This window comes from Chelonoidis abingdonii, chromosome 7, assembly GCF_003597395.2.
Source record: "Chelonoidis abingdonii isolate Lonesome George chromosome 7, CheloAbing_2.0, whole genome shotgun sequence".
In the NCBI taxonomy this organism is placed as follows: Eukaryota; Metazoa; Chordata; order Testudines; family Testudinidae; genus Chelonoidis; species Chelonoidis abingdonii.
In genome coordinates, this window is record NC_133775.1 from 34,535,136 (window position 1) to 34,558,553 (window position 23,418).

Sequence of the window (23,418 nt, forward strand, 5' to 3'; positions counted from 1 at the left end):
CCCCTGTACTAGCATATTCTGTCTGAGGACTTTATAATGCCACTATCACCATAGTACCGAGGCACCTTCCACCTAAAACAGATTAGCAGTTATGGAATCCAAAATGGAAGGGACCTCAGGAAGTCATAGTCCATTCCCCTGCCCTCAGGTGGAACCCAGGCCAGCCCTCACAGCCCTTTGTCTAACCTGTTCTGAAATACCTCCAATGACTAGGATACTACAACCTACCTTAATGAAGTCTCTAGAGGACTTCACAGGGTGTCTGGCTGTTCTCCCTTGGGGGGTATAAAATGGTTTCTGGAGTAGAGTTTGTTTGGGTGGGGAGAAAGAGTAACAAGGGGCAGACAAAGTGCTAGCACTGTGTCATTCTCATTATGTCAGAAAGTCCCCCTCCTCCCCCCCTAAGAGGAAGGCTTTACAGCATTTCCTAAAAGTGGGAAGACTCTGGATTTGTTTAATTCCTTCTGGAAGTTTGTTCCATAGCCAGATCCCCTGGACTAAGAATATTGTGTCCTTGCACTCCCATGTTTTATGCTGGGCTTTGTGATGTGTTCCTCTGGAATAGTAAAGAACTGCCTTATTGGTTCATTGAATGAAATTCAGTTTTCCATGTACCCGGGGCTTGATCCACCAATTGCTTTGGCAGTTTAGGACAGAAAAAAAAAAAAAAAACCAACAACTTTGAACTGGAAACAAACTGAATGGGAGCCAGTATGATACTAGAGCTTGAGTTGCTGTGAACACATCAAGCCCACAACATGGAGGCAAGAGACATTCTGTAGCAGCTGGAGCCTGCTCACTGTTTCCACATTCAGCTTCTTATCAACATGACAGGTTCTCTTTAAAAATGCAAAGATGTTCTGGATTGAGATAATTGCAGTTTACTTGTGAACAGTGGGAGTGAAAAGGGTAACAGTGATAATGGAACTGCAACCATGATGAAAGGTAAAGATATGTAGTTAACCCCTCAGGCCTGTGATTACCAGCGTAAGAACCATTGCTAACTGCTCAATTCTTCAATTTCTGAAGGATGGTCCAAAAGCAATTGTCTTTTCTAAACTACTAATTTGAAACAAACAAATGCATGGTGTGAACAGTGGCATACAAATTGAAATACTAATGCAAAGTGAACTTTGCTGCCCATGTCACTAGACAGTTCAAACCATAGCAACACGTCATAAGCGAACAGCAAAACAGTAGCAACAAGTTTCCAAGACTGAGTCATTTCAGGCTTACTTTTATAGCACCTATTTAGTACATTCGGCCTTTTCATTTTGTATTCTCAGGTTCTGGAAATCAGTCTTGAAATAAAGAATGCTTTCCAGTGGCTGTACAGATGATGGTAGAAATCATGCAATTCTTTGTAAATTAATTAAAACCATGACATTTTATGTAAATTTTAATGCATTAATAAAAATCTCAACTCAGTTACCTTCTAGTTTTGTATTTCAGATTGTTCTGCATTTGTTTTTACAACTATGAATACGAGATCTTTTATTTTTTTTTTTTTATAGAAAGTGGTTTTACAGCTTTATCAGTTATCAAGGGCTCAAGAGCCAAAAGGAAACAAGATGCTAACTGTGTGCTCTGTATCAGCTTTACCAAAGCCTAGGCTGCTGTATTGTAAACGTGACAAAGATTAAAACTAGCGACAAATGTTCAGACCAGAAGGTTTCCAGTGAATCAGAACAGGAAACCAATAAAGCGATCAATGGGAGGTCATGACTTCTTGATCACTGCACTACATGGCTGAAAACTATGGTTTTGATCTAGTGCCATATAATCCAATTAAACTTTGAAATTCTATAGCAAATATGATTGAAATAGTAGCAAAACAGTGTTGAGAAAGATATTCTTTACTTTTAACCTGTCCCCATCCATAAAAAAAAGTATCTGGTCATTACAAACCAAATTTAGTTAATTTTCTTAAAATCTGAAAAAAATTGTTGTAATAAAACAATGATTTTAAAAAAAGTTTTCAGCTGACCTAGCCCTGGGAAGGTGCTATAAAATAACTAGTTGGTAGGTGGGAGGAAAATTCCCAGAATCTTTTTCTACAAGAGGTTCTAATACAAGTGTTTATTTGAAATAAGGAAATGGCACCAAAAATATTTTAAAAAAAGTGACGAGTACTTGTGGCACCTTAGAGACTAACAAATTTGGGCATAAGCTTTCTCGGCTAAAGCCCAAATATTTTAGAACAGCATTATGACCACACTGCAAGTGCTATGACACTTTGACCAGGGAACTATCTAAACATCTCTACTCCCTCTTCCTGATAGCTGGCACCTATAAATAAAATTACTGAAACCTCAAGCATGTGGTTGGCACAGAGGCTGAGTACGTACATGTTATGGGCATAGATACTACTGTTACAAGAAGAGATCACTTCACACTTTTGCTGTCTTTTTAAAGCCAGAATTAACCCTGTATTCTTAAATTGGCTAGGACACAATTGCTTCCTACCCCAAATAAGAGTTCTACCCACCATGGTCGCATCACTATGATCACGGCCAGTCAGAATTTTAGGAAGGTAATTGAGAGGATTCTTTGGGATAGGAGAGCGAGCATGCATCATTCAGTGGTGTGCAACCTCACTGCCCTCAGCTTTTTTCTAAAGTGGAACCCTGCTGTTGGTGCTGGGATATGTTGTACAGTCGCCAACATCTCATGTATGTTTTACATTGTATGTTTTACAAGGAAAAACTGCTCAAATAAACTAGGATAACTGGGCCTACTAGGTCCTCAGTCACTGGAAGGTTGTGTACAGTCCGGTGAATTATAAACATTTTAAAAGCAGCAAAGAATCCTGTGGCACCTTACAGACTAACATGTTTTGGAGCATGAGCTTTCGTGGGTGAATACCCACTTTGTCGGATGCGTCCGACAAAGTAGGTATTCACCCACGAAAGCTCATGCTCCAAAACATCTGTTAGTCTATAAGGTGCCACAGGACTCTTTGCTGCTTTTAGAGATCCAGACTAACATGGCTACCCCTCTGATACTATAAACACTTTGTGATCTCTGCCACAAGCCCATGAAAGTTGAAAGTTCAGTTTCAAAAACCAAACAAAAACCACCCCTGCTCACCTCTACTCCTCCCCCGCACCCCAACCCCAAGAAAATTCATGCAGAAAGTTTAGGTGACTTGACTAAGCAAAAGAAGCAATCAGTATTAATGGTAGTATTAGAATGCAGGACTCACATTCTTAGACCCATGCTCAGTTCACAAGACCATGTGGCTCCATGCCATTGAGTTGCCTTTATTTGTGATCAGAGGGACAGGTGGCTAGTTATGGGAGATGGCTGCAGGAGGGATTTTACAGTAGCCCTAATGACAGCAGCAGCCTCAGCAGTACCACTCTACTGAGCTATACACACACAGGAGTCTGTTGTAAGAACTGGAGAGTAGAAAGCTCACACTTGGAGTAGGCCTAATTGGTGGAAGTGAGTAAAGGTTCGTAAGTTGTCCCAATAGACTTGTTACAAAGAATTGTTTAGAAAAAAAAGATGCAAAAAACAAAGATGGACTTAATTTAAAGGTCTACTGAAAGACATCAAGGAGTTGTTAAGATCATATTTGGTAAAGAAGAGGAGTGTGGAACCAAAATTTAGGCCTACTTGGTGGACAAAATCATGAGAGGATGGGCTATTCTGCCCATCACCCTGTTGTGGCCCTTAAAGAGAAACTGAGAGGGAAAGGGGCAGGAGTATCACCATTACTACAGGCACAGCAGAAGCATTTCTCATTGTGACACCCAGATCTCAGCACACCACTGGCAATACCTGACCACCAGTGCTGCAAGGACCCCAGCCAGATAGATGCAAGATCCTGCTCTGTCTTCTCCCTTGTCCTCCTTTCCGCCCTTCCCCCACCACTGTTTTCCTCTGGTCCCAGCTCTGCTGGCTTTTCACTTGATCCTGATATCAATTGTAGTAATAGCAGCAGCATAACAAGATGAGAAAGCCCATCTAGCTCTGCTCAGCTTGAGAAGAACCAGTGAAGGAAAGGAACCTGACCAGACCAACCAAATGTTGCCCCTAACTAGGGAGGTGAGGCAGGGTCCAGAAGAATAACTGTTCTGGACAACCTGCCAACCCAAAGCATCCTTCCATGATGGAATAACCCAAAATCAACAAAAGCCTCCTTTCCCCCATATTTTACTATCCTCTTCGCCCCTCCCCAAATTTTGGTGTTTGTTCCGTTGAAAGTAGGAAACTAACTAATCAATCATTCTCAACTCAAAACTGAACAGAACAAATCCTTTCTTCCCCACCAAGGACTGCTTGATTGAATCAGAGACTAACCAATATTCCTCTCTAAAAAGAGACTGAGTAAGATTTTGATTAACAATTTCAGTTTCAATGATTTAGCCTTGTTTTGATTCTTTATCTTGCGTGCCTCAACCAATAATATTCTAACCTTTGATGTGTCCTAGTTTGCTTGCCAAGGTATAAGCAGGCATCTGTACTTGGAACCCTGAATTTGTTTAACAAAAAAAATACTATTAATATTGTACAGTGACAGGGGCATGTTAACACCTTTGACTGTTTGGGCCCATATATTCCATCAACAGTAATAAAAACAAGTCCCCTTTTCCTCCCTGCAAACACAAAACAAAAAAAATCAATGGACATTGGGCCGTGGTTTTCCTGGGTACCAAGAAGGACCACCTTGGGATCCATAGATAGTACAAAGAATAATCTGATATTCAGAGGAGTCTGTAAGAAAATTTTAATCCCAGATATTCACATTAGTTTACATCATATTAGGATTTCAAGGGTCTTTTTGCATTTTTTTTCCTTGCATAGTGAAATCCATGATTTTCCTTCATATTTCTCCTCTCTCAATGTTTTGGATGGGGAGGAATGGTAGAAAGCCATGGGCCCAAATCCCAGCTAGGTGTAAGGCTACCATAGATGGTATACTTCACAATGTGAATCTGTACTTTAGAGGTAGGAACTGCGCCCTATCAATCCCTACTGAAGGATCAAGTTAGGAAGACCTGAATAGTGATGCTGGAATTTGGGTTGCAGTGCTCTCTCATTGCCCCTTGGTTGGGAAGGTGGAAAACTAATTCGAGATACAGCCTCATGAAATCACTATTCAGGTCCTCCAAGAATATGCTGAGAACACCAATCTTTTTTTTTTTTTAAAAGCAAAAATTACTACAAAGTTCTTTAACTATAAAGCAATTAGCAAAACAATAAGAGGCAAGTGTTTTGCTACCTCTAAATACTAATCTAAAAAGTGCTGTGTTGCTCATTAGGACGACTGAGCAGCCTGCTCAGAAAACAAAACATTTTAAAATTTGTGTTTGCAATTTATATGTCAAAAAAAGTGGCTTCACTGTATCAACTTTCAGACTGCTGTCTTGAGTAAAACAAAGGAAGCTCAAAATACAGCAGAAATTTAAGACTAGATGGTTTCAATTTAGCAATATTATGCTAAGAACATATTAACAATACTATAACGAATGGCACTTGTCATGCATTTACAACATACATAATGAACTCCCTCCATTAGATGCTCTCCCTCAGTGAAGAAGGAATATTGGCAGAGTGCTATCTGGAAGTATACACTGCTTCCGTCTGTCTAACTGTTCAACAGCTAAGAAGATTTCTGTATCTGTGGCCATTAATTCAGAAAGATACACCAAAAAAACAGTAAAAAAAATTAGTAAGAACTACATCTCAGTGGATAAAGGGTTTGTGCAAGTGGGACTTCGTACTTAAGCTGTAGCATTCCTATATCAGTTTTAGAAGAGTCTTCTGAGGAAATAACTGATGTTAAACGGAACAAGCTTAATTTTTTAAAGGTAACCTGTGTGCCAAAAAAAAAGGGTTTATCAGAAAATATTTTACAACCTACACAATCATGACAATTCCTCAGTACTTTTCCTTAACTCATTCAGTAAGTAGCTCCATGTTAAACCGATGAGAACCCAGTTTGGTTTTTTTAACATTACATTTTTTGCATTATATAACTCACAGACTATATCTTCTCTTCTGCATGTATACAGCATCTACAATGCAAAAGAGAACTGCAATATGCACAAGAATTCAGAAGTTTATTGGACTTGCCAAGATAGCTTTGATAGTCCCCAATATACAATACTCAAGGACTGGTGTACTCCCCTGCAAAGTGGACCCAGATTCCTTAGCTCTCTGATGTGGTAGATTGAAAAGTCTGTGGCTACTTCATTTAAGAAGTTTTAAAAAAAGGAGGCTTCTAAAAATAAAACAAGCACATTAAAACTTGTGTTTTACTATTAAATCTAATCTGAAATTGCCAGCAGTGAACCAGTTAATGTTGGCACCTAAACTGACATTTTTACATTTCAGTCACATTGAGATTAACAGAGCAGTCTATGCTGCTCCAGTACATTGTTTCATGTGCTGCAGAGTCAGGAAGAGACCACATCAGTTTATACTGCTCACATTTGTAAGCTTTTCTTTCAGCCATGATGATCAGAGGGTTTTTTTGGTAAAGAAAATTTAGATTCAGGAGCATAATTCCAAGGCAGACTCTGTGGCCACAGTTATGTACTACAGAGCCCTGATTATTACGGAATCAACCTTAGTTTTTTTTGCCAAGTGTATCTTAGATGCCAATTTGTGTTAATGATGATGTGGACAGCTAAGACCACTAACTTTCATAAATACAGTGTTAGTTCTACAGTAATGCTTTTGCCTCAATTATTTGGTTATGTCAAAAACAGATAAGTACTAAAATTCCCAGACTCAAAATACATGACTTCAGCAAAGGAAGAAGAAGAAAGGGAGACAGAACTATATAACGTTGCTTCTTCGTCTTTGGTTTATTGTTTAGAGAATGGGACACTATCTACACCTTCGACCTTGGTAACAATCTTTACAATTATCTAGTTTGTAAAATGTCCCTGATTCTCCAGGATATAAAACTAAAGGGCACAGTTACTAAAGAACAAAAAACTTTTTAAAATGCATTTTATATTTTTATACACAGACACACAGTAGACAAAGCTGCAGTGTTAGATTGGGTGCTTGCAAACCACATGACCTCACGAATGCTATCTTATCACATCACAGGTTCCTCAGACTGACCACAACCACTTAAATCAGACTCCGCCAGCATAGAGGCTCTATCTTTGACATGTACTAGTAAAGTAACAGCATTTTTAGCTGGCCAGCAGCCTTGCAAGAGCTCTGCTTGTGGGAGGGCAAATCTGATGGTCTCTTGTCCAACTGTGTTTGCAAGATATGGTACAAGAAAAGCACATGATTTATTGCACTATAAACTTCAACCACAGGTTGAAATGCTTATTCTTTGTAAATCTGAGGGTTAACATATTTCCTTTTAGTGACAGCATTTGTTATCAAGCAGAAAAACATTTAAATACAGGCACTTATTTTGAAAGCATTCATCTAAACAAAAATTCAAACAATTAACATTAAATTATATTTAGAAGGTGAATACTTAATGCAAACAAATTTTAGTTGGCTTGGTTTAGAAACACTAATTGGAATGTTAAGCGTTAATAAAAAGATTGTAACAGTCCAAACTTAGATACTATAGTAATGGGTGCAAATTTACAGATTACTGAAAAAGCCATTGAAAATAAGAACTGGACCAATATTATTGCGCCTGGTGAGGGGCTGATAAATCTTATGGACAATGCCAGTGAAGAAACTAGAACTGCCAGCAGACATACATGCAAACCTGACAGCATACATCTACTGTACACATCCCAGGGTGCCCAAAATCACAAACCAACCAACCAACCTTGTATAATATACAAGGCAAGTAGTACACCCAAATGCTATCTTCAATGGGAAGGGAGATTCAATCCGTGAGACCTATCATCTAGGCTGACACTCATTTACAGCAGTACGTAGACTGAGAACATATTACGGGATAACGTTTTAGGTTTATTATACTCCTGTGATGTTCCCCTCTGGTGCTGTCTGGGCCCGTGATCTGCTAGGCCACTCCAATCCTTGACTCTGGGAGCCAGCCTTACCCTCTCTACTGTAGAACCCCCACTCTGGGGCTGTTCACGACAGCCTCTGGCACGTAAGCTGCTCCCAGCTACTTGCAAACAAATGAAATTAGCCAATACCTCTGGTCCCAGAAACAACCCTAGGAACCTCTGTCTTGCAGTGTCCAGTTATATATGCTTGCAGAGTCCAGTGGGCATAAGTTTGTCAATTTAATTGATATGTACCAGGCTTGTTATCCCAAGGGGAGCCTCTGACACACTTCATACCAAACACATTGCTTCAGGTAGAACAAACAAACAGATTTATTAGCTATAAAGATTGACTTATAAATTTGATAAATTGAATTAAAAGCAAGATCAGCTTAGAATGAGTTTTAACACTTTCAATGTCCCTAAAAACGGAGATGCTTCTCACCCAAGGCTGGTTGGTTACTTTTCAGCCAGGCTCTCTCCTTTGATCAGCGTTTCAGTCGCTTGGTGGTGATGGTGTCTGTAGATGTAGGTGGAAGAGAGAGAGCACGACAAAGAGTTTCTCCCTTTTGTGTCCTTTCTGTCCTCTTGGCTTTACCACCTCCCCTCCTTCCAGAATCAGGGAAGCACTACCTCATCGTATTTCTAAGCTGACCAAAGGAAGGGGGTGACTCCCTGGAGGGTCTAACACAGGGGTCAGCAACCGTTCAGAAGTGGTGTGCTGAGTCTTCATTTATTCACTCTAATTTAAGGTTTCGCGTGACAGTAATACATTTTAAAGTTTTCAGAAGGTCTCTTTCTATAAGTCTAATATATATAACTAAACTATTGTTGTATGTAAAGTAAATAAGGTTTTTAAAATGTTTAAGAAGCTTCATTTAAAATTAAATTAAAATGCAGAGCCCCTGGACTGGTGGCCAGCGTGAGTGCCACCCTGAAAAAAATCAGCTTGCACCCGTGCCATAGGTTGCCTACCCCTGGTCTAACAGATTCTTTTATTGCTGCCTAAGCTAGTGTCCATTGTTCCTGTGAGGCTGGGCGTGGTTTGTCCCATCCATGCCCTGACGAGGTGTGAATTGCCTCTCTGTTCTTGGGGGGGTTTTGCATGAGCCTGCTTTAAGTCATGAGGACACATTTTCTGCCTCAGAACTATATACATGAAATTATAACCTATAACCGTACTATAACATTACTGTAACAATTACTAGAACATCACTATAACAACCATGCTCAGTTCATTATGAGCCTTCCGAAGACACCCAACATGACAGACTGCATTGATACCACCCAATCATTTTATAAAGATGAACACGGGGGTGTAGGGTGTTCCCCGAGGTACAGAGAATCAACTCCCTATACAGGCTGTGAGGCTGGTGTCTTGGGCTTTTGTTTCCAAGGTATCCAAATACCATTGATAAACCAAACCCAGTACCATCCCAATAGCAATTGCCCGCATTGCTTGATCGGTCTACAAGCCAAGAAATACAAGGCAAATACTACCACTTTACATGTGGCACAAGCCGAAACCTTTCTAATAGGCTGGAGTTGCTAGATTCCACTTTTCAAGGCAGAAAATATTCAAAGCTTCATAAAATATTTATTTAAATATTAGTGTATACAGTTTACTTCTAGCATTAATTATATAGATTCATAGAGTTTAAGGCCAGAAGGAACCATTAAATCATCTAGTATAACCTCTCATATAACATAGGCCATTAAGTTTCACCATGATATGTGTAGTGCACTAATATATAGTAGTTTCTTTAATCCTTTACATTGATGTTCTTAGTTTAATTTTCCTTCGTTGATTCCTTGATTAGCTCTCCGGGTTTCCATTCCTGCAACTAAAGTTACAAGATGTTCCCTTATCCACAGCTTTACCATATCCCAGATTGCTCCTTTTGTCATATCTTATGCATTATTTATCCCCAAAGTAATTACTTAAAGGGTCTTGAATTTTATTTACACAAGCAGAATCTTTTAAAAGCATGGTATTTAATCTCCAACTTTTATGTCTGTTTCCATTAAGTCAATCTTAAAAGTGTTAGATCAACAGGAACATGATCTGACCAAGAGATAATACCTATATCAGAATGTTACTGACTGCATTAGGTTCTTACAATATAATATCAGATCAATTTTAGGATGAACTGCACACCGGTGGGAGGGGTCACTAGTTCTCCAAATGCAAAAATCTTAAGTTTTTCAGATACGGAAAATGAAAAAAAAATTTTAAAAACTATCTTTCCACCAGCTTCATCTACACTAGTATCTAGGGTACAATTAGAGAGTCTCCCTTTAAAAATTATTTCACCAAGCTATTTTCTAAGAACTCACTAAAACAGTCTATTCAACTCTGATTAGGGGAACAATGTTCTAACTGTCGTATCTTTTTCCTGAAAGCTTTTTTATAATAAAATTCCATTCCATCATTCAGTTAGAAGGACTTCAAAAATTAAAACCACATTTTGTTTTTGCTAATGAGAAGAGTGCTTGATTTCATGCTCACTTCTAAATGTTTTCCTATCCTAGGTTTTCATTTCCATGGAAAGAACTAGCATAGATGAAAGTATGGAACATTTGCTCTATTATTGGACAGACTAATAGCCTGAGATGTTTTCCTCTCCATAGGCTTGTCTTCATGTTACTCCTTTTCCACGGTTCTGTACATAAAATGTGTTGCTAATGAGTATATATTTTTAACAATTTGGAACAGAATGGCACATAGACAGCATGATTTCCATTTTTATGAGAACCCATGTAGACTATGTTGAGGACGCTGGAGAACTAGAACTTTATTTTATTTTTATTTTTTTTGAGGGGCTATATGGGGTGTCTTCCAATTGGTGCCGACAAAGCAGCATTAAAAGGGATGCACTTTGGGCCTTGACAGGTTGTACTAATGTTGTGGTAATGGCTAGAGCAGGAGTAGGCAACCTATGGCATGTGTGCCAAAGGCAGCATGCAAGCTGATTCTCAGTGGCACTCACACTGCCTGGGTTCTGGCTAGTGGCGTAGCCAGGTGGAGGAAAGAGAGGGAGCAGGAAAAAAAAAAAAAAAAAAAAAAAAAAAGACAGCACCCCCACTCGCGCCTTTACTTGACAGGGCAGCTCTCCGGGTCTTTGGCGGCAGGATCTTCACTCGCTCCGCAGGTCTTCGGCGGCATTTCAGCGATAAAGTTTGAGTGCCGCCAAAGACACCCGGAGCGAGTTAAGGTCCTGCTGCCGAGGTGCCACCGAAGACCCAGAGTGCTGCCCCATCAGTAAAAGCGCCGCAGTGGGTGGTGCCTTTTTTTTTCTGCTCCCAGGTGAGTAAAATTAAAAAGGTGTCACTTGTGCTCGATGAGGGAGCAGCCGCTGCCCTGCTCTCCCCCTAGCTACGCTACTGGTCCTGGCCACCGGTCTAGGGGGCTCTGCATTTTAATTTAATTTTAAATGAAGCTTCTTAAACGTTTTAAAAACCTTGTTTACTTTATATACAACAATCGTTTAGTTATATATTATAGACTTATAGAAAGAGACCTTCTAAAAACATTAAAATGTATTATACGCGAAACCTTAAATTAAGTGAATAAATGAAGACTCGGCACACCACTTCTGAAAGGCTGCCAACCCCTGGGCTAGACCAAGTGAAGTGGTAAGTAACCCTTCATTCTTGGGGCCACGTGCTGTTTGCAGAGAATGCTTTCTCAATAACTAGAACAAATCTGAGGAACAGAAAAAAGGTCATCTCAAGAAACGGTGTTTCAAAACCATTTACCTTTCTTCAGTTTTATTTCAGGTTTATTAATCTTTGCTTTAAAAAGTTTAGTTGAATTCTTCATTTGCTCATTCGTTTTGTTTTTCCTAGGAATGCCCAAGACGGAAAATCCCTGTAGCATCCACATTTCCAAGAATAGTGCATTCAAATTTAAAAACATGGATTTATCTCCAGTAGTTCATCTGTGTTCCTACAAAATACACTATTAGCAGAACCTGCAAAGTCTTCAACCTGGAAGCCTCTCTTTGCTTAGGAATAAAGATCAAGAAGTTGCCTCAACACACACTTTTTGCTACCTATAAGGTTCAAGGTTGTCAAGTGACTTCTTGCTTCCAAAAATACAACTGCATTGAAATGAACAGAGGATATAAAGCTTTAAAATACAATATTTTTAGAAAAGATGCCAAAAAATTCCTTTATAGTAAGTAAAAACAACCAAACTAATTTCAGTAAGTGGTGTTAAACTGCTCTCCAGTTAAGAACAAGTACTCGATACCTACACCAGCCTAAGGAAGTTATTTTGTTTTGTAAGAAATTAAGTCTTTAAAGAGGTGTTTCCAGCATTAATGTTCACTACCAACCACAGCGGATGTAAAATTACTAGTTGTTTTCAGTGAAATCCTGGAGTCATGAACTTAAGCTTCAGGGATGGAGTAGCGGGTCTTTAGCTTATCCCATGTGTCTCCTAAGTTAAAACATGTACAACACATAGGTGAAAAAAACCCGCACGACTAACTGACAAGAGCTTCAGAATGATGCCTTGACAGCAAGACCACACAGTGTCCCCATTATTATTGCTGCGTAAGCTTCTAAATACATGCAATTCTGCATAACATTCTAAAAAGCCTAGCACTCATTTGTACATTGTAGGCAATGAATGGGGGGAGGTGCAGAGTTCCTAGGCATGCAGACATCATGCCTGCTGCTACATCCCTTTTTATAGTACAGCTTGCTACTCCCCTGCAGCCAGCCAACTTTGTGGACCAGTGCAGGTGCGGGGCCTGGTCATGCTTCTCTGGAATGTTATGCACCCATAAAGTAGGAACAGCAAGTCTGCCTGGCTCCCTCATTTAAACTTGCATATAGGCCAGGCATAATCTGCCTCAGTGTGAAACTAGCCATAAGAATAAAACTAATTGCTCCATTTAAGATACTGCATTAGTACACACAAAAACTGGCATTTTCTACTGTGTAAGAGATTGCATTAATTAAAAACAGCAAAATAAAGCATTTGCACTACTGCATTAGTATGAATTCCTTGTCTAATTTTTAGCTAACAACAATTTCAAAGTTTTAAGCAGTTCAGTCCTAAATCACAAAACCTGTAAAACTAGAAACCACTATTCTTAAACCTTGCTTCTGTCTCCAAAGGTATCTTGTGGTCTGTCAGTATAGTTTGTGGGCAAGCATGTCAACACTAATCTTTTGTACCAGTCCTGTAATCTAGGTAACACATTTAAACCTTGCAACATCCAACAGGAAGCAGACACAGCTGCTGTGTAACACATACAAAGTGACTAAGTATACAGAGGTAGTGCATAAAACACTCCTAGGACTAAGGTAGTTTATAAATCATTTAATTCTATTCAGTTTGACTTAAGAGTGAACAAGAGAGGTAGCAAGAACTATTAAATACTGGTCAACATGTACATAGAGTAGTGTCTATGTAATTTTATGCTGGATTGGGTGACAACATCCAGCTCTAGATAGGTACTCTGCTAGTTTTCCTTAAACCCTCAACTTTACTAAGTTGCTCAGATAAACTTATTCTAGCCCACTCTTTTCATGCATCATTTCTTAAGCAGTTCATTTGTTAGGTACTATACACTGCAGGAAGCAACAGTTGCTGACACCAGGATTTCCTCTTTAGGGCATGAAGAAAATAGCAGCTTTTTACAAACAGGAGTGGCTTTGATTAAGAGAAGGAGAATAGCAGCAATGGGATTACATTGGTGAACAGATGTTTAATAGGCAAATCAAGAGGATACTAACAGCTCTGTCAGAAGCTCAGTTCAGCCTTCTTGTCTGAATTAGTGACAACGTCCAAAATGCCACCAGATTTTTACACTATCCCAACCTTCATATCTTTAAGGAGAACATTTATAAAATTGGTGACCAATGAAGTGACTTAATCAGTAAGGACAGAAGTATCCCACAGCCATCTGATATTGTAATTTTAGATGACTTTCACAGTAGCAGTGCTTCAAGCTGTTTTAAAATATTTTAAAAGCGGAAACCCTGGAGTCTTTGCTTTTGATTTTCTTTCTACTATCCAGAGTCCATTCCTGCAGCTGTCTAGTTATCGAGAAGATAGGTGAAGTACAGAATATCACTGTCTGTGTTGCTGGAGTTTAAAGGGGTAGCTGTCTGATGCACAACAGAGATCATGCTATCATGCTTGGCAGTATGCTTTTATTGGAAATATCAAGTAAAATTATTAATGGAGGAAGCTTTCACATTAGAGATTAGTGAATGATTTCTAGACAAGTGAATTCAGTTTCAGAAGCAAAATTTTAGTTGCTGCGAAGATTTGAATTATAGTCAACATTTTTAATTATCAGTATTGCATCTTTTCAGCTCCTGAGTTAGTGCAGAGACAGAACAGTGTATGTGGGTTTTTTTGTGAGAGAGACAAGGGGAGAGAGGAAAGAGAGCGGGGCATTGAAGAGAGGTCCATAATACTGAGTTTGTCTATAGTGTTCTTGTCTTCTTAAAACGTTGAAGGCTTCAACTGAAGAAGCCAACTTATTTCAGTGTACAAAGTGAAGATTAGTAGCTGGCTATATGAGGAAACAGGGAAATTGGCAGGTTATTAAAAAAAATCGTCAATTTTTTATATCTACAACTTTTACTGTATTTGAATGATTAGAAGACTAAACTTTCAGTTTATTTACCTCCTGCATTTAAAAGCAACGTGTGTGCGTTTCCTATGTATGCTAGCAATTTCCTGAATTGGGGCGGGGGGTGTTTTACTCAGCAACAGAGGAGGACAGGCAATTTGAATTTACTGCAAATAAATCTTTTCAGTCTAGACCAGAGATCACTTGTGAACTTTTAGTTACAATGCCCACATAGGTTACAAAGCAACTGAAACTCAGCATCACTATGTAAGCCTTGGAACTGCACCACAGCCCCAGTCAAGACACTTGCAATATTTTGTGCTCTAGAAAATAAACAGTTAAAAAAACCACATATTGAGACTGAGGAATCCTTTGGGTGTAATCCTGTCAGGAGAAGACTAACGTGTAGTAAGTCTTTTAAATGATGCAGTATTTGCAAATGATCAATTCTCACATGCTGTAAAATACTCTGCTTCTTCCAAACACACTCTAAACCAAACAAACAATCCTCCTAAAGAAGACAGTGGAGGGAACGCCAGAGGAAAATAAGGAGGCAAGTAAGGGGAGAATGGCAGACTGTAGAACTGGGCAAACAAACGCAGTATTTGAAGATGTCAGCAACCTGGTAGGGTTTGGGAAAGGAATGGAGAGATTGTCAGCTGGATCCTTTGCGCATCTCCTTGCCGGAGGGTATATTTCTGCCTGAGACATCGACAGATTTTGTTGTGAGAGCTCAGACTTGGAGATAATTTCCATGGATGATCTGAAGCCCTTGTTTTTACCACCATAAGCAACAAAGCAAGCATACGATTTCCTAAAGGACGTGACCTAATCAAGCTGGATTTGAAGGCTATGCAGATATCTAGACAGTGCCCCCTGTGATCTGTTGAAGATGAGGTGGTCTAAGACAAAAAGAAGGAATATGTTCTGGTTAAGATGGCAGGGCAAAACCACAAAATAATTCTGAATCTCTCTTCCAGGGAAAAACTGTAGGAATGGCTTTTTAATGGACAAGGCATAAAGTTCAATAGCTCATCTGGCAGTCACAGCAGTCAAAAAGGCAAGACTAATGAAAATGAAGACTAAATATGATAGCTATTCATTCAAAGGTTTGGTTCTGAAGGTGATTCAAGACTAAATGTTAAGCTTTCAGTTGCCAACAGGTATCTTAACAGGATGATAAAGTTTGGAAATTGTCTTCAGGAATCTGGTGATACAAGCAAAAGATGTTGGGGACACATACCCTTTAAGAGTTCCCAGGGCAGCAACTTTGAATCAAGAGGTAGAGGCGTAGTCCTTTGATAAATCCAGCCAACAAAAATTTTAGGCAGGATTTGGTGCTTACACCTTACAGATCCAATAATGAACCTTAGGTGGAGTCTTTTCTGGCTAAAGGAAAAAATCCACCATGGCATCAAAATATGCAAACATTTAGAGTTCTACACTCTCAAGTTCCAAGCTGTTAGGTGAATCTTGGAACTTAATTGGGCCTTGCATCAGGATTCCTTCCAAGAAAAGTAGCTCCCAAGAAGGGGAGACATCTCTTGGAGTCAAGGGAACCAGGGCTGGAGAGTCTCTAGGAGGCTATCAGGTTTACCCCAGCCCTGCCCAATCTAAATCTTCTTGCCAGAATCACCAAGAGGTAAAAGAGGAGGCAAGGAATACATCAGGCCTCCTTCTTCCGTATGGCTTCAGTAGGTAGCAACAATTACAAATTTATATTTAAGTTTGATAGCCAGCACATTGCCACAGCAACGAGCAGGTGAATGTCCTTCAGGCCCCCTGCGAAAGAACAAAGGGAACATTCAGATATGATGTGCTCCATCATTTGTGCCTGGTGACCAGAGTCATAGAGGTGTTTGCCTCATTTTCCACTTAAGAGGGTTTGTCCACATCTCCCATGAGATGTCCTGATGCAATTCAATCAGCACCAGTCTTTCCAACATAAATCAAATCCTTGTGGTTCCTCAACAGGGTCAATGACTAGCTTTTTGTTTTGAGTAGTCAAAGTGCTCCACATGACTCTCCATTGAGCCTCACCACAGAACTGCACATCAAGTTTGGTATTAGCCATTTTATTGTTCAGATGGAAAGCAATTACCATGTTTTTTTTTGGATTAGGCCTAAGTTTCCAGCATTGGAAATAATCAGCCATTGTGCTAAGATCTTGGGTTAGGGTGCAGCTGATTGTATGGAGGCTTGTACGCAGAACAGCTAGGGCAATATCATCTGCATACAAGAATTTCCTTGACTCCATTGCTGGTATATCTGCGGCATATAGATTAAAAAATCACTGGGCCCCGGACAGCCCTGAGGGATGCCCAAATTAATGGCCAAATCAGTAGATCAAGAATTCTTAAAGTTTACCTTAAAGTGGCAGTCCCGAGTCATTGCTGCCAAGAGGCAGATCATTCACCAGCAGTGAATGATGCGGGAGACCTTGAGGAGGAGGCCCTGTCTCCAGACAGTGTCGTATGCCGAGGACAGCTCAACAAGGGCAATTCCTGTCTTCAATTTACGTTGGAATCCTGACATTCAGAGTAGCTGAATGAGAAGGCATCTGTCCTCCATGCCCATTTCTCCCAGTGCCTGGAACAGACCAAATCCAAGCTTTTGTTCTTGCAGAAGGCAAAGAAGAATTTAGCAAGTACCTCATTTGAGAACACTGGGTGGAGAACCCTACTGTTCAATTCTCATTTCCTTGGCGAAAGGTTGTAATGGTTGAGTCAATGGGCTTGTGTGTTGAGTTTGCCCTTGACTGCTGTAATGCAGAGTGGTTTCTTCTCTGCCCAAAGGAGGCTTCTGGAGGATGCTTCCTATACAGAAGAGCCTCATGTCGACAGGCATATGGGAGCTAAGCTTTGTGTTCCTGTTGTCTGATCATTAGGAAGGCAGATGAGGTCAAGAAAGGAGAAAGGCATTTGAAGGCATTCCCAGTGGCTCAATCCGGCAGGTCATGTTCTTCATGCCTTATGTTGAAACTCATCTCTCTTGGCAAGACTATGATAGCATGAGGGCTCCCCAAACCCTGAGAGGCATCCATACCAATTCTGATCACGGTTGGACCCAACAGAAGCTTTACCTAAGAGATAGTCTACACTAGAAGCACTACAGTGGTGCAGTTGTACTGCTGTGGTGCATCTGGTGAAGATGCTCTATAAAGAGATCACTCCCATCAGCACAATAAATCCATCTCCGCAAGAAGCGGTAGCTATGTCAGCGGGAGAGCTTCTCCCACTGACACAGGGCTGTCCACACCGGCACTTAGGTCAGCATAACTTATATCATTCAGAAGGATGGCTTTTTCACACGACTTACAGATGCAAATTATACCAAAGTAAGTGGTAGTATAGACCTAGCCTTAGTGAGGCTCTTACATCTGCATAACTACTAGAGGTTTGCTAATGAATGGCCTGAAGCCAGGACAAAGAGGGTTTGAAGATGGAAACAGAGGACAACTCCTCAAAATACTGTGGTGCTATATTTTATCCACAGGGTGCCTGAGGGAATAGTACCCTCTATGGGGGCAGGGGGGGGGGGAGAAGAGGACTCTTATAAAGGATGGTATTTGGCTGTCCTCTCAGGGATGGCACCAAACTTTTACTGCTTTTCCTTCAGGAGAAGATAAAGGGAAGCATAAACCTTAGGAATGGATCATTCTACACACTGATGCACTCTGCATACACTACCTCCTCCAAGGAACACAGCATCAGGGAGACAAGCTGTGTCTTGCTGAACATGTTTCCCTTGGGGTACACATTAGCAGAGGAAGCAGCTCCCTGGGTTTGCGTCTCTTATCCGAGCAAAACCTCATACTCTTTCAGAATCCAGAATGTTTGACACCAGGAATATGGATACATTTACCCTGAATCACTCTGGGAGGAAGCAGAGTTGCCCTTAAAGGGTTTTTTTTTAAGCTCTATTAGACATCTTCTTTTATTAGAAGAGGCCTCTAAGGAAGACCAAGGCAAATCCCAGGAGCCTCTGCAGTGGCAGGGGGAAGAAGCAGCTGACTGGTCACTAGAACTGTGGCAACAGGTTCTCTCCAAATATAATCCCCACAGTAATTATAAGGAACAGTTTAGTGACTACTGTAACTACCCAAACATCTCATTTAGGAACACAAGTCTATGGGTGGACTAGTGCACCCTAGAAGGCAGCCCCCAGTGGGCCAGCTATAACCAGTGTTGAATGCCATGTGGCTGGAGGCGAATGACTAAGAGGATGGGGTAGGAGAGTTCAACAGCTTGTGATATTCAAAGGGTTAGGGTGGATCCTCTTTAGCCAGCATCAGTCATACGTCCACAGGCCCTTTTTCCACGTCCATCCGTCCATAAAGTAGAGCTGCTGAGAGAAGGTGTTTTCCGTGGCACAGAACTAAAACTGGAACTGATTCAATTCCAGGGCTTATACAGGAGGGAGAAGTCAGGCTGCAGAAGTAGCTGAAATGCTACAAATTAGTCCCCTGACAAAAGGATTCTACTGTGTGCAAGAAAAAATAAAAAGTAAAATATAGTGGTAAAATGACAAAACTTGGTAGGTCCCAACACCCTGATTCAGCAAGGTAAGCACCTGCACAATCACAAAAGCAGTCCAATGGGGGGTGGGGAGTAGTGTAGGCCTCTAAAGTTAATTCTCACATGAGACATTCAATTTTTAGTACAAATGGGCTATCCTGGGGCAAAGAAATCTCTCAGATACATAAGCTTCAATTTAAAATAAGATTTGCTCCATAATCTGATGGTCTGAAACGTAGCAATTCAGTATTATTTCTGCTTAAAATGAAATTTTTACCTAAATTTTCTGATACAAACACTTCCATATAGATACTTGTATTAGCTTAGCTTTCCTCCGCACACACACACACGGACAGTAACAAATATTTGCGTCCATGCCCATATTCCACCCCATGTCCGGTCGAACTGTATTGAGCCAGAGCGTCAGTTTATATCAACTGGCAGAGATTCATTGACTTCAGTGATTCTATCTCACTTTACACCAGCTGAAGATCTAGCCTTTAATCTCAGTTTTTCTATAAAATTAATAGAACAGCACTTGCATTCACGTAGAGCTGGCTGAAAATGTTATTGAAATGATTTTCCAATGAAAAATACCCTTTATGCAAAACCAAAATTTTCTGGAGAGAAATTTTCAGTTTAAAAAAAAAAGGACAAAACATTTGTAAAAAAGGTGACTTTCATGGCAAGGGACTTTTGTTTTCCAGTCAGCTCTAAATTTGTGAACTTAAAGTCATGTAGCTATAATGCATTAAACAGCAGTAACTTTACATAGTTCCTATGAATTCTCCTTAATCCTTTATCTTTAATCTCCTTAAAGCCAGCTCCTTAATCACAATGAATGTGTTTTACATCTGAGCCAGCTGAATAGCTGTGGTCAGCATGTCATGTACAACATTGCCCTATCTTCAGGAAGATGAATTTGCAGGTTTATTCTTAACGTTTCTATAAACTTTTAGAGAAGTAGACCCAAAGATCAGTTAGCTAAAGGAGAAAGTTTGTAGCCATTGTTGGGCCACACAGAAAGAGGACCTTTCTTTTCAGAACAAAATTTTAATCAGGATTAGTCTATAGTTTTATAGGTACCTGCTAAACTATATTAATCCTAAAGAGGAAAGATTAAACACTGAGGACCTAAACCAGCATATTTTTGCTTCATCATTTTGTCAAGATATGCATTAATTTTTTTCTGCAAAAACATACATGTAAGGAAAAAAATTACAGATTAATCCAAAAAAATGTTGTAAGAGTTGATACTAATGAATTAACTAAATTATTTTCCAATCACCCACTAGTAGAGATTTAGAACCTGCGTACATGATTTATTAGTCTGCACCAGAGGACTGTAAGTGTGCACTAGCATGTCGCACACTAACTGGTTCACGTGGAACTTGTGGGTGAGCACTAAAAAGTTCCTTCGCGTGCATTAACAGTTTCATCTAATGTAGTTTACTACACTCAGGAATAGCTTTGTCAAAAATTTTGTTTAGCCATTCAGCTTTTGCAAGATACCGGACAAAGAAAAGTTAACTTCAAACTTAAGAACAGCTGGGTTGAAATTCATTGACTTCTTTTGACCATTTCCCATTTTTCCTGAACTCTGTTCAGTCTCAGTTACAAGTTTCACTAGTCAGGCACTGTTCCTTAGTTACTCCTAACATTTTTGCAAAATATACATGTTTCAAGGATTCCGGAAGTAATTTACCTTCCCTTAAAGAAGTTTGAGGGCATAAGCAGATTGACTGTATCCATTTAAACATAACATTCTTTAACGCAAGATGGTAGGGTATTGATTTTAACTTTATTTTTAAGTGAGTTTAGTGCATGCTAAAGGTGCTGGATTGATGGCCTTAGAGACTGAAGTCCTTTATCTACAGTACAGACAGCAGTGGAAGATTTTCCACTGTATTATAATCCTCAAGGGATGGGTCCTAAAAAGGTTGAGCCTTTTAAAGTTGTATTTACTAGAGTAGTTTGTACGTGTTATGAAAACAGTAACTGCATTATGGTAAGTAAGTGGTGTGATTATTTAATGGAAAGAACACTAGAACAGGAAAGGCAAATAACTGAACCAGTTGCATTGCTCTACCACTAAGATTTCAACCGACTGTATTAATTTTTGTTGTTTATTTGGAAAGTGTACATTAGCAGTATAAAAAAGCAAAGATGACTGACTATCTAAACACTGTTCATGGTACAAAAGAGCCACGGGCATATCTCCATAATGTTATGAGACAAACAAACGAACTATACCAGTAAGAGTTCTGGTTATATAAGCCTTTTGTGTTTAAAATCCTCCAGAATCTTTATAGTTAACAGAAAATTACTAAAATCTTTATATCAAGGAAGTCTGTCAGGAATTTCACCGGTTCAAAGTGTGGCAATTTTTAAACAAAGAAATCTGTTAACTGACATTAAGCAAGCATCCTTTTTTTTTTTAAGCAATCTCAGTAATACTTCCACGTAAAGACCTTTCCTCTCAACGGTAAATATCACAAAGTACAGTTTAGTTTAATTTATTTCACCTTAAAAAGCAAAGCAAATGAGCATTAAAATAACTTTAACTTTTAACAAGAGCTTCTAATGCAATGTAACATTTCAACACATGATGAACCATTGCTTATTGTATACCTTTCCTAAAAGCTCATGAGGATTAGGAAAAACACAGTTAACATTTTTGGGTCATTTTAACATTAATAAAAAGATTGACAAAATGTCGATTCCTTATGTTTAGCCAAAACTCACTAAATAAATTGGAATGTTATTTTTACAGTGTTAGGTGAAAAAAACATTACCATGGAAAAAGTCAAACCTTTAAACTGCAATAGTTTCTCATAATCAGCGAGAACTGCTATGCTGTTACAAGATACTAAAACAAAAGATATAAATGAGCAAGACAACAGCTTTTTTTCCATCACTTACCTCATCATTCAGGTCTGCTATCTGATCTTTCAGTTCTCTAATATACTGGTTAGAGTCAGAGTTATTAAGCTGCCCTTGAATTTTTCCTTCTTCTTTCTGTTTTTTATAAAGAAAAGAAAAAGAAAAAAAAAAGCTTGTTCAAAATCTTCATGTTTATAATACATTCAGTCTTATTTCAGGAGACTGACTGATTCAAGTGTTTAAGTAGGGTGACCAGATGTCCTGATTTTATAGGGACAGTCCCGATTTTGGGGTCTTTTTCTTATATAGGCTCCTATTACTCCCCACCCCCGTCCCAATTTTTCACATTTGCTGTCTAGTCACCCTAGGTTTAAGTCAGAGCTTTTCACTTCTAGATCACTGATTTAAATCTCACCTAGACTAGCAGTAACTGAAAAATGTCACCATCTGAAGATGGTACTATGGCTTTTGTGAAATGAGTTAGTTATCACAGTTTCTAGTTATTAGCAACTACCTCCCCTCCCCCAAGCCATCATCTATTCTCTGCAGAGAATAATAAGGGTCTGAAGGCTTAAATGGCGTACACTGAATTAGTCCCCTCAGTACAGGGTTGAGGCACACAGGCAGAGATCTGCAGAGAAGTACGAAGAGTTAAAGGTTAGTGTATGGAAGCCAGCATATAACCAAAATAAGTCTATGAACAAAAGGTTCATGTAAGTGTGATCTCTTTCTTCAATGCAGCTTCTCAAAAGTAAGGAGTATTAAGTTTGGGACACTTGTTAGATACATCTTAAATGCCCATACAACAGGTTTCCACTGATATTGAAAGTACTGCATCATCATAAGGGACATCCTTCTGCCTTCAACTGACAAGGAAATGTAACCTGGCATTTCCTTGCTCTTTTGGATGTGTCTGGAGGATATCAGTCACACTTGTCATACTTTTAATCACTTTAAAATGCAGTTTTTGATTATGGAATTTCATTGTTGAAGTGTGGGAGGGCTTCAGGGAGTATGAAGGGGACAGGGATGCCCCCAGCCCCTATGGCATATAGGGGCATGGATGTGTTTGAAGTGGAGGAGTCAAAGAACCAAATGTGTATGGGAGAGAGTTGATAGGTCTCTACACTCCCCAACTCCCTTTTTGATGGTGCCTGCATTCTGGGGTGGAAGGAACTTGTCAATTGCCATGTTTACTCCATGGCCAGCTACAGCTCCTAAAAACAAAAAGGAGTATGTTGACATTTCAGAGGCCTGAAAGCTCGCAACACTAGAGCTCACAGCTTCTCTCCAGAGGTGCTCCTTCCCCACTGCTTTCCTACTGAGACAAATTTTATGGCAGACCTATCTACTCTTCGTTTGATACTCATAGCATGGGAGGAAGACCTCCTCCATGTGGACAGCCTGTGCTTTCAGTCCCATTAGAACAACAGTAAACAGTGGCCACTTTCACTAAGGGGCTAGTGT

General features: G+C 39.7%; 1 protein-coding gene across 6 annotated transcripts in view; it reads right to left on the minus strand.

Annotated features, from left to right (window-relative positions):
• Positions 1-23,418, minus strand: part of EVI5 (ecotropic viral integration site 5) — a 138,877-nt gene that overhangs the window by 16,087 nt on the left and 99,372 nt on the right. For all 6 annotated transcript variants that reach the window (XM_075067792.1, XM_075067794.1, XM_032773011.2 and 3 more), the window contains one exon: positions 21,991-22,086. In XM_075067792.1, the coding sequence (XP_074923893.1) occupies positions 21,991-22,086 (96 nt within the window). The remainder of the gene's footprint in view (positions 1-21,990; positions 22,087-23,418) is intronic.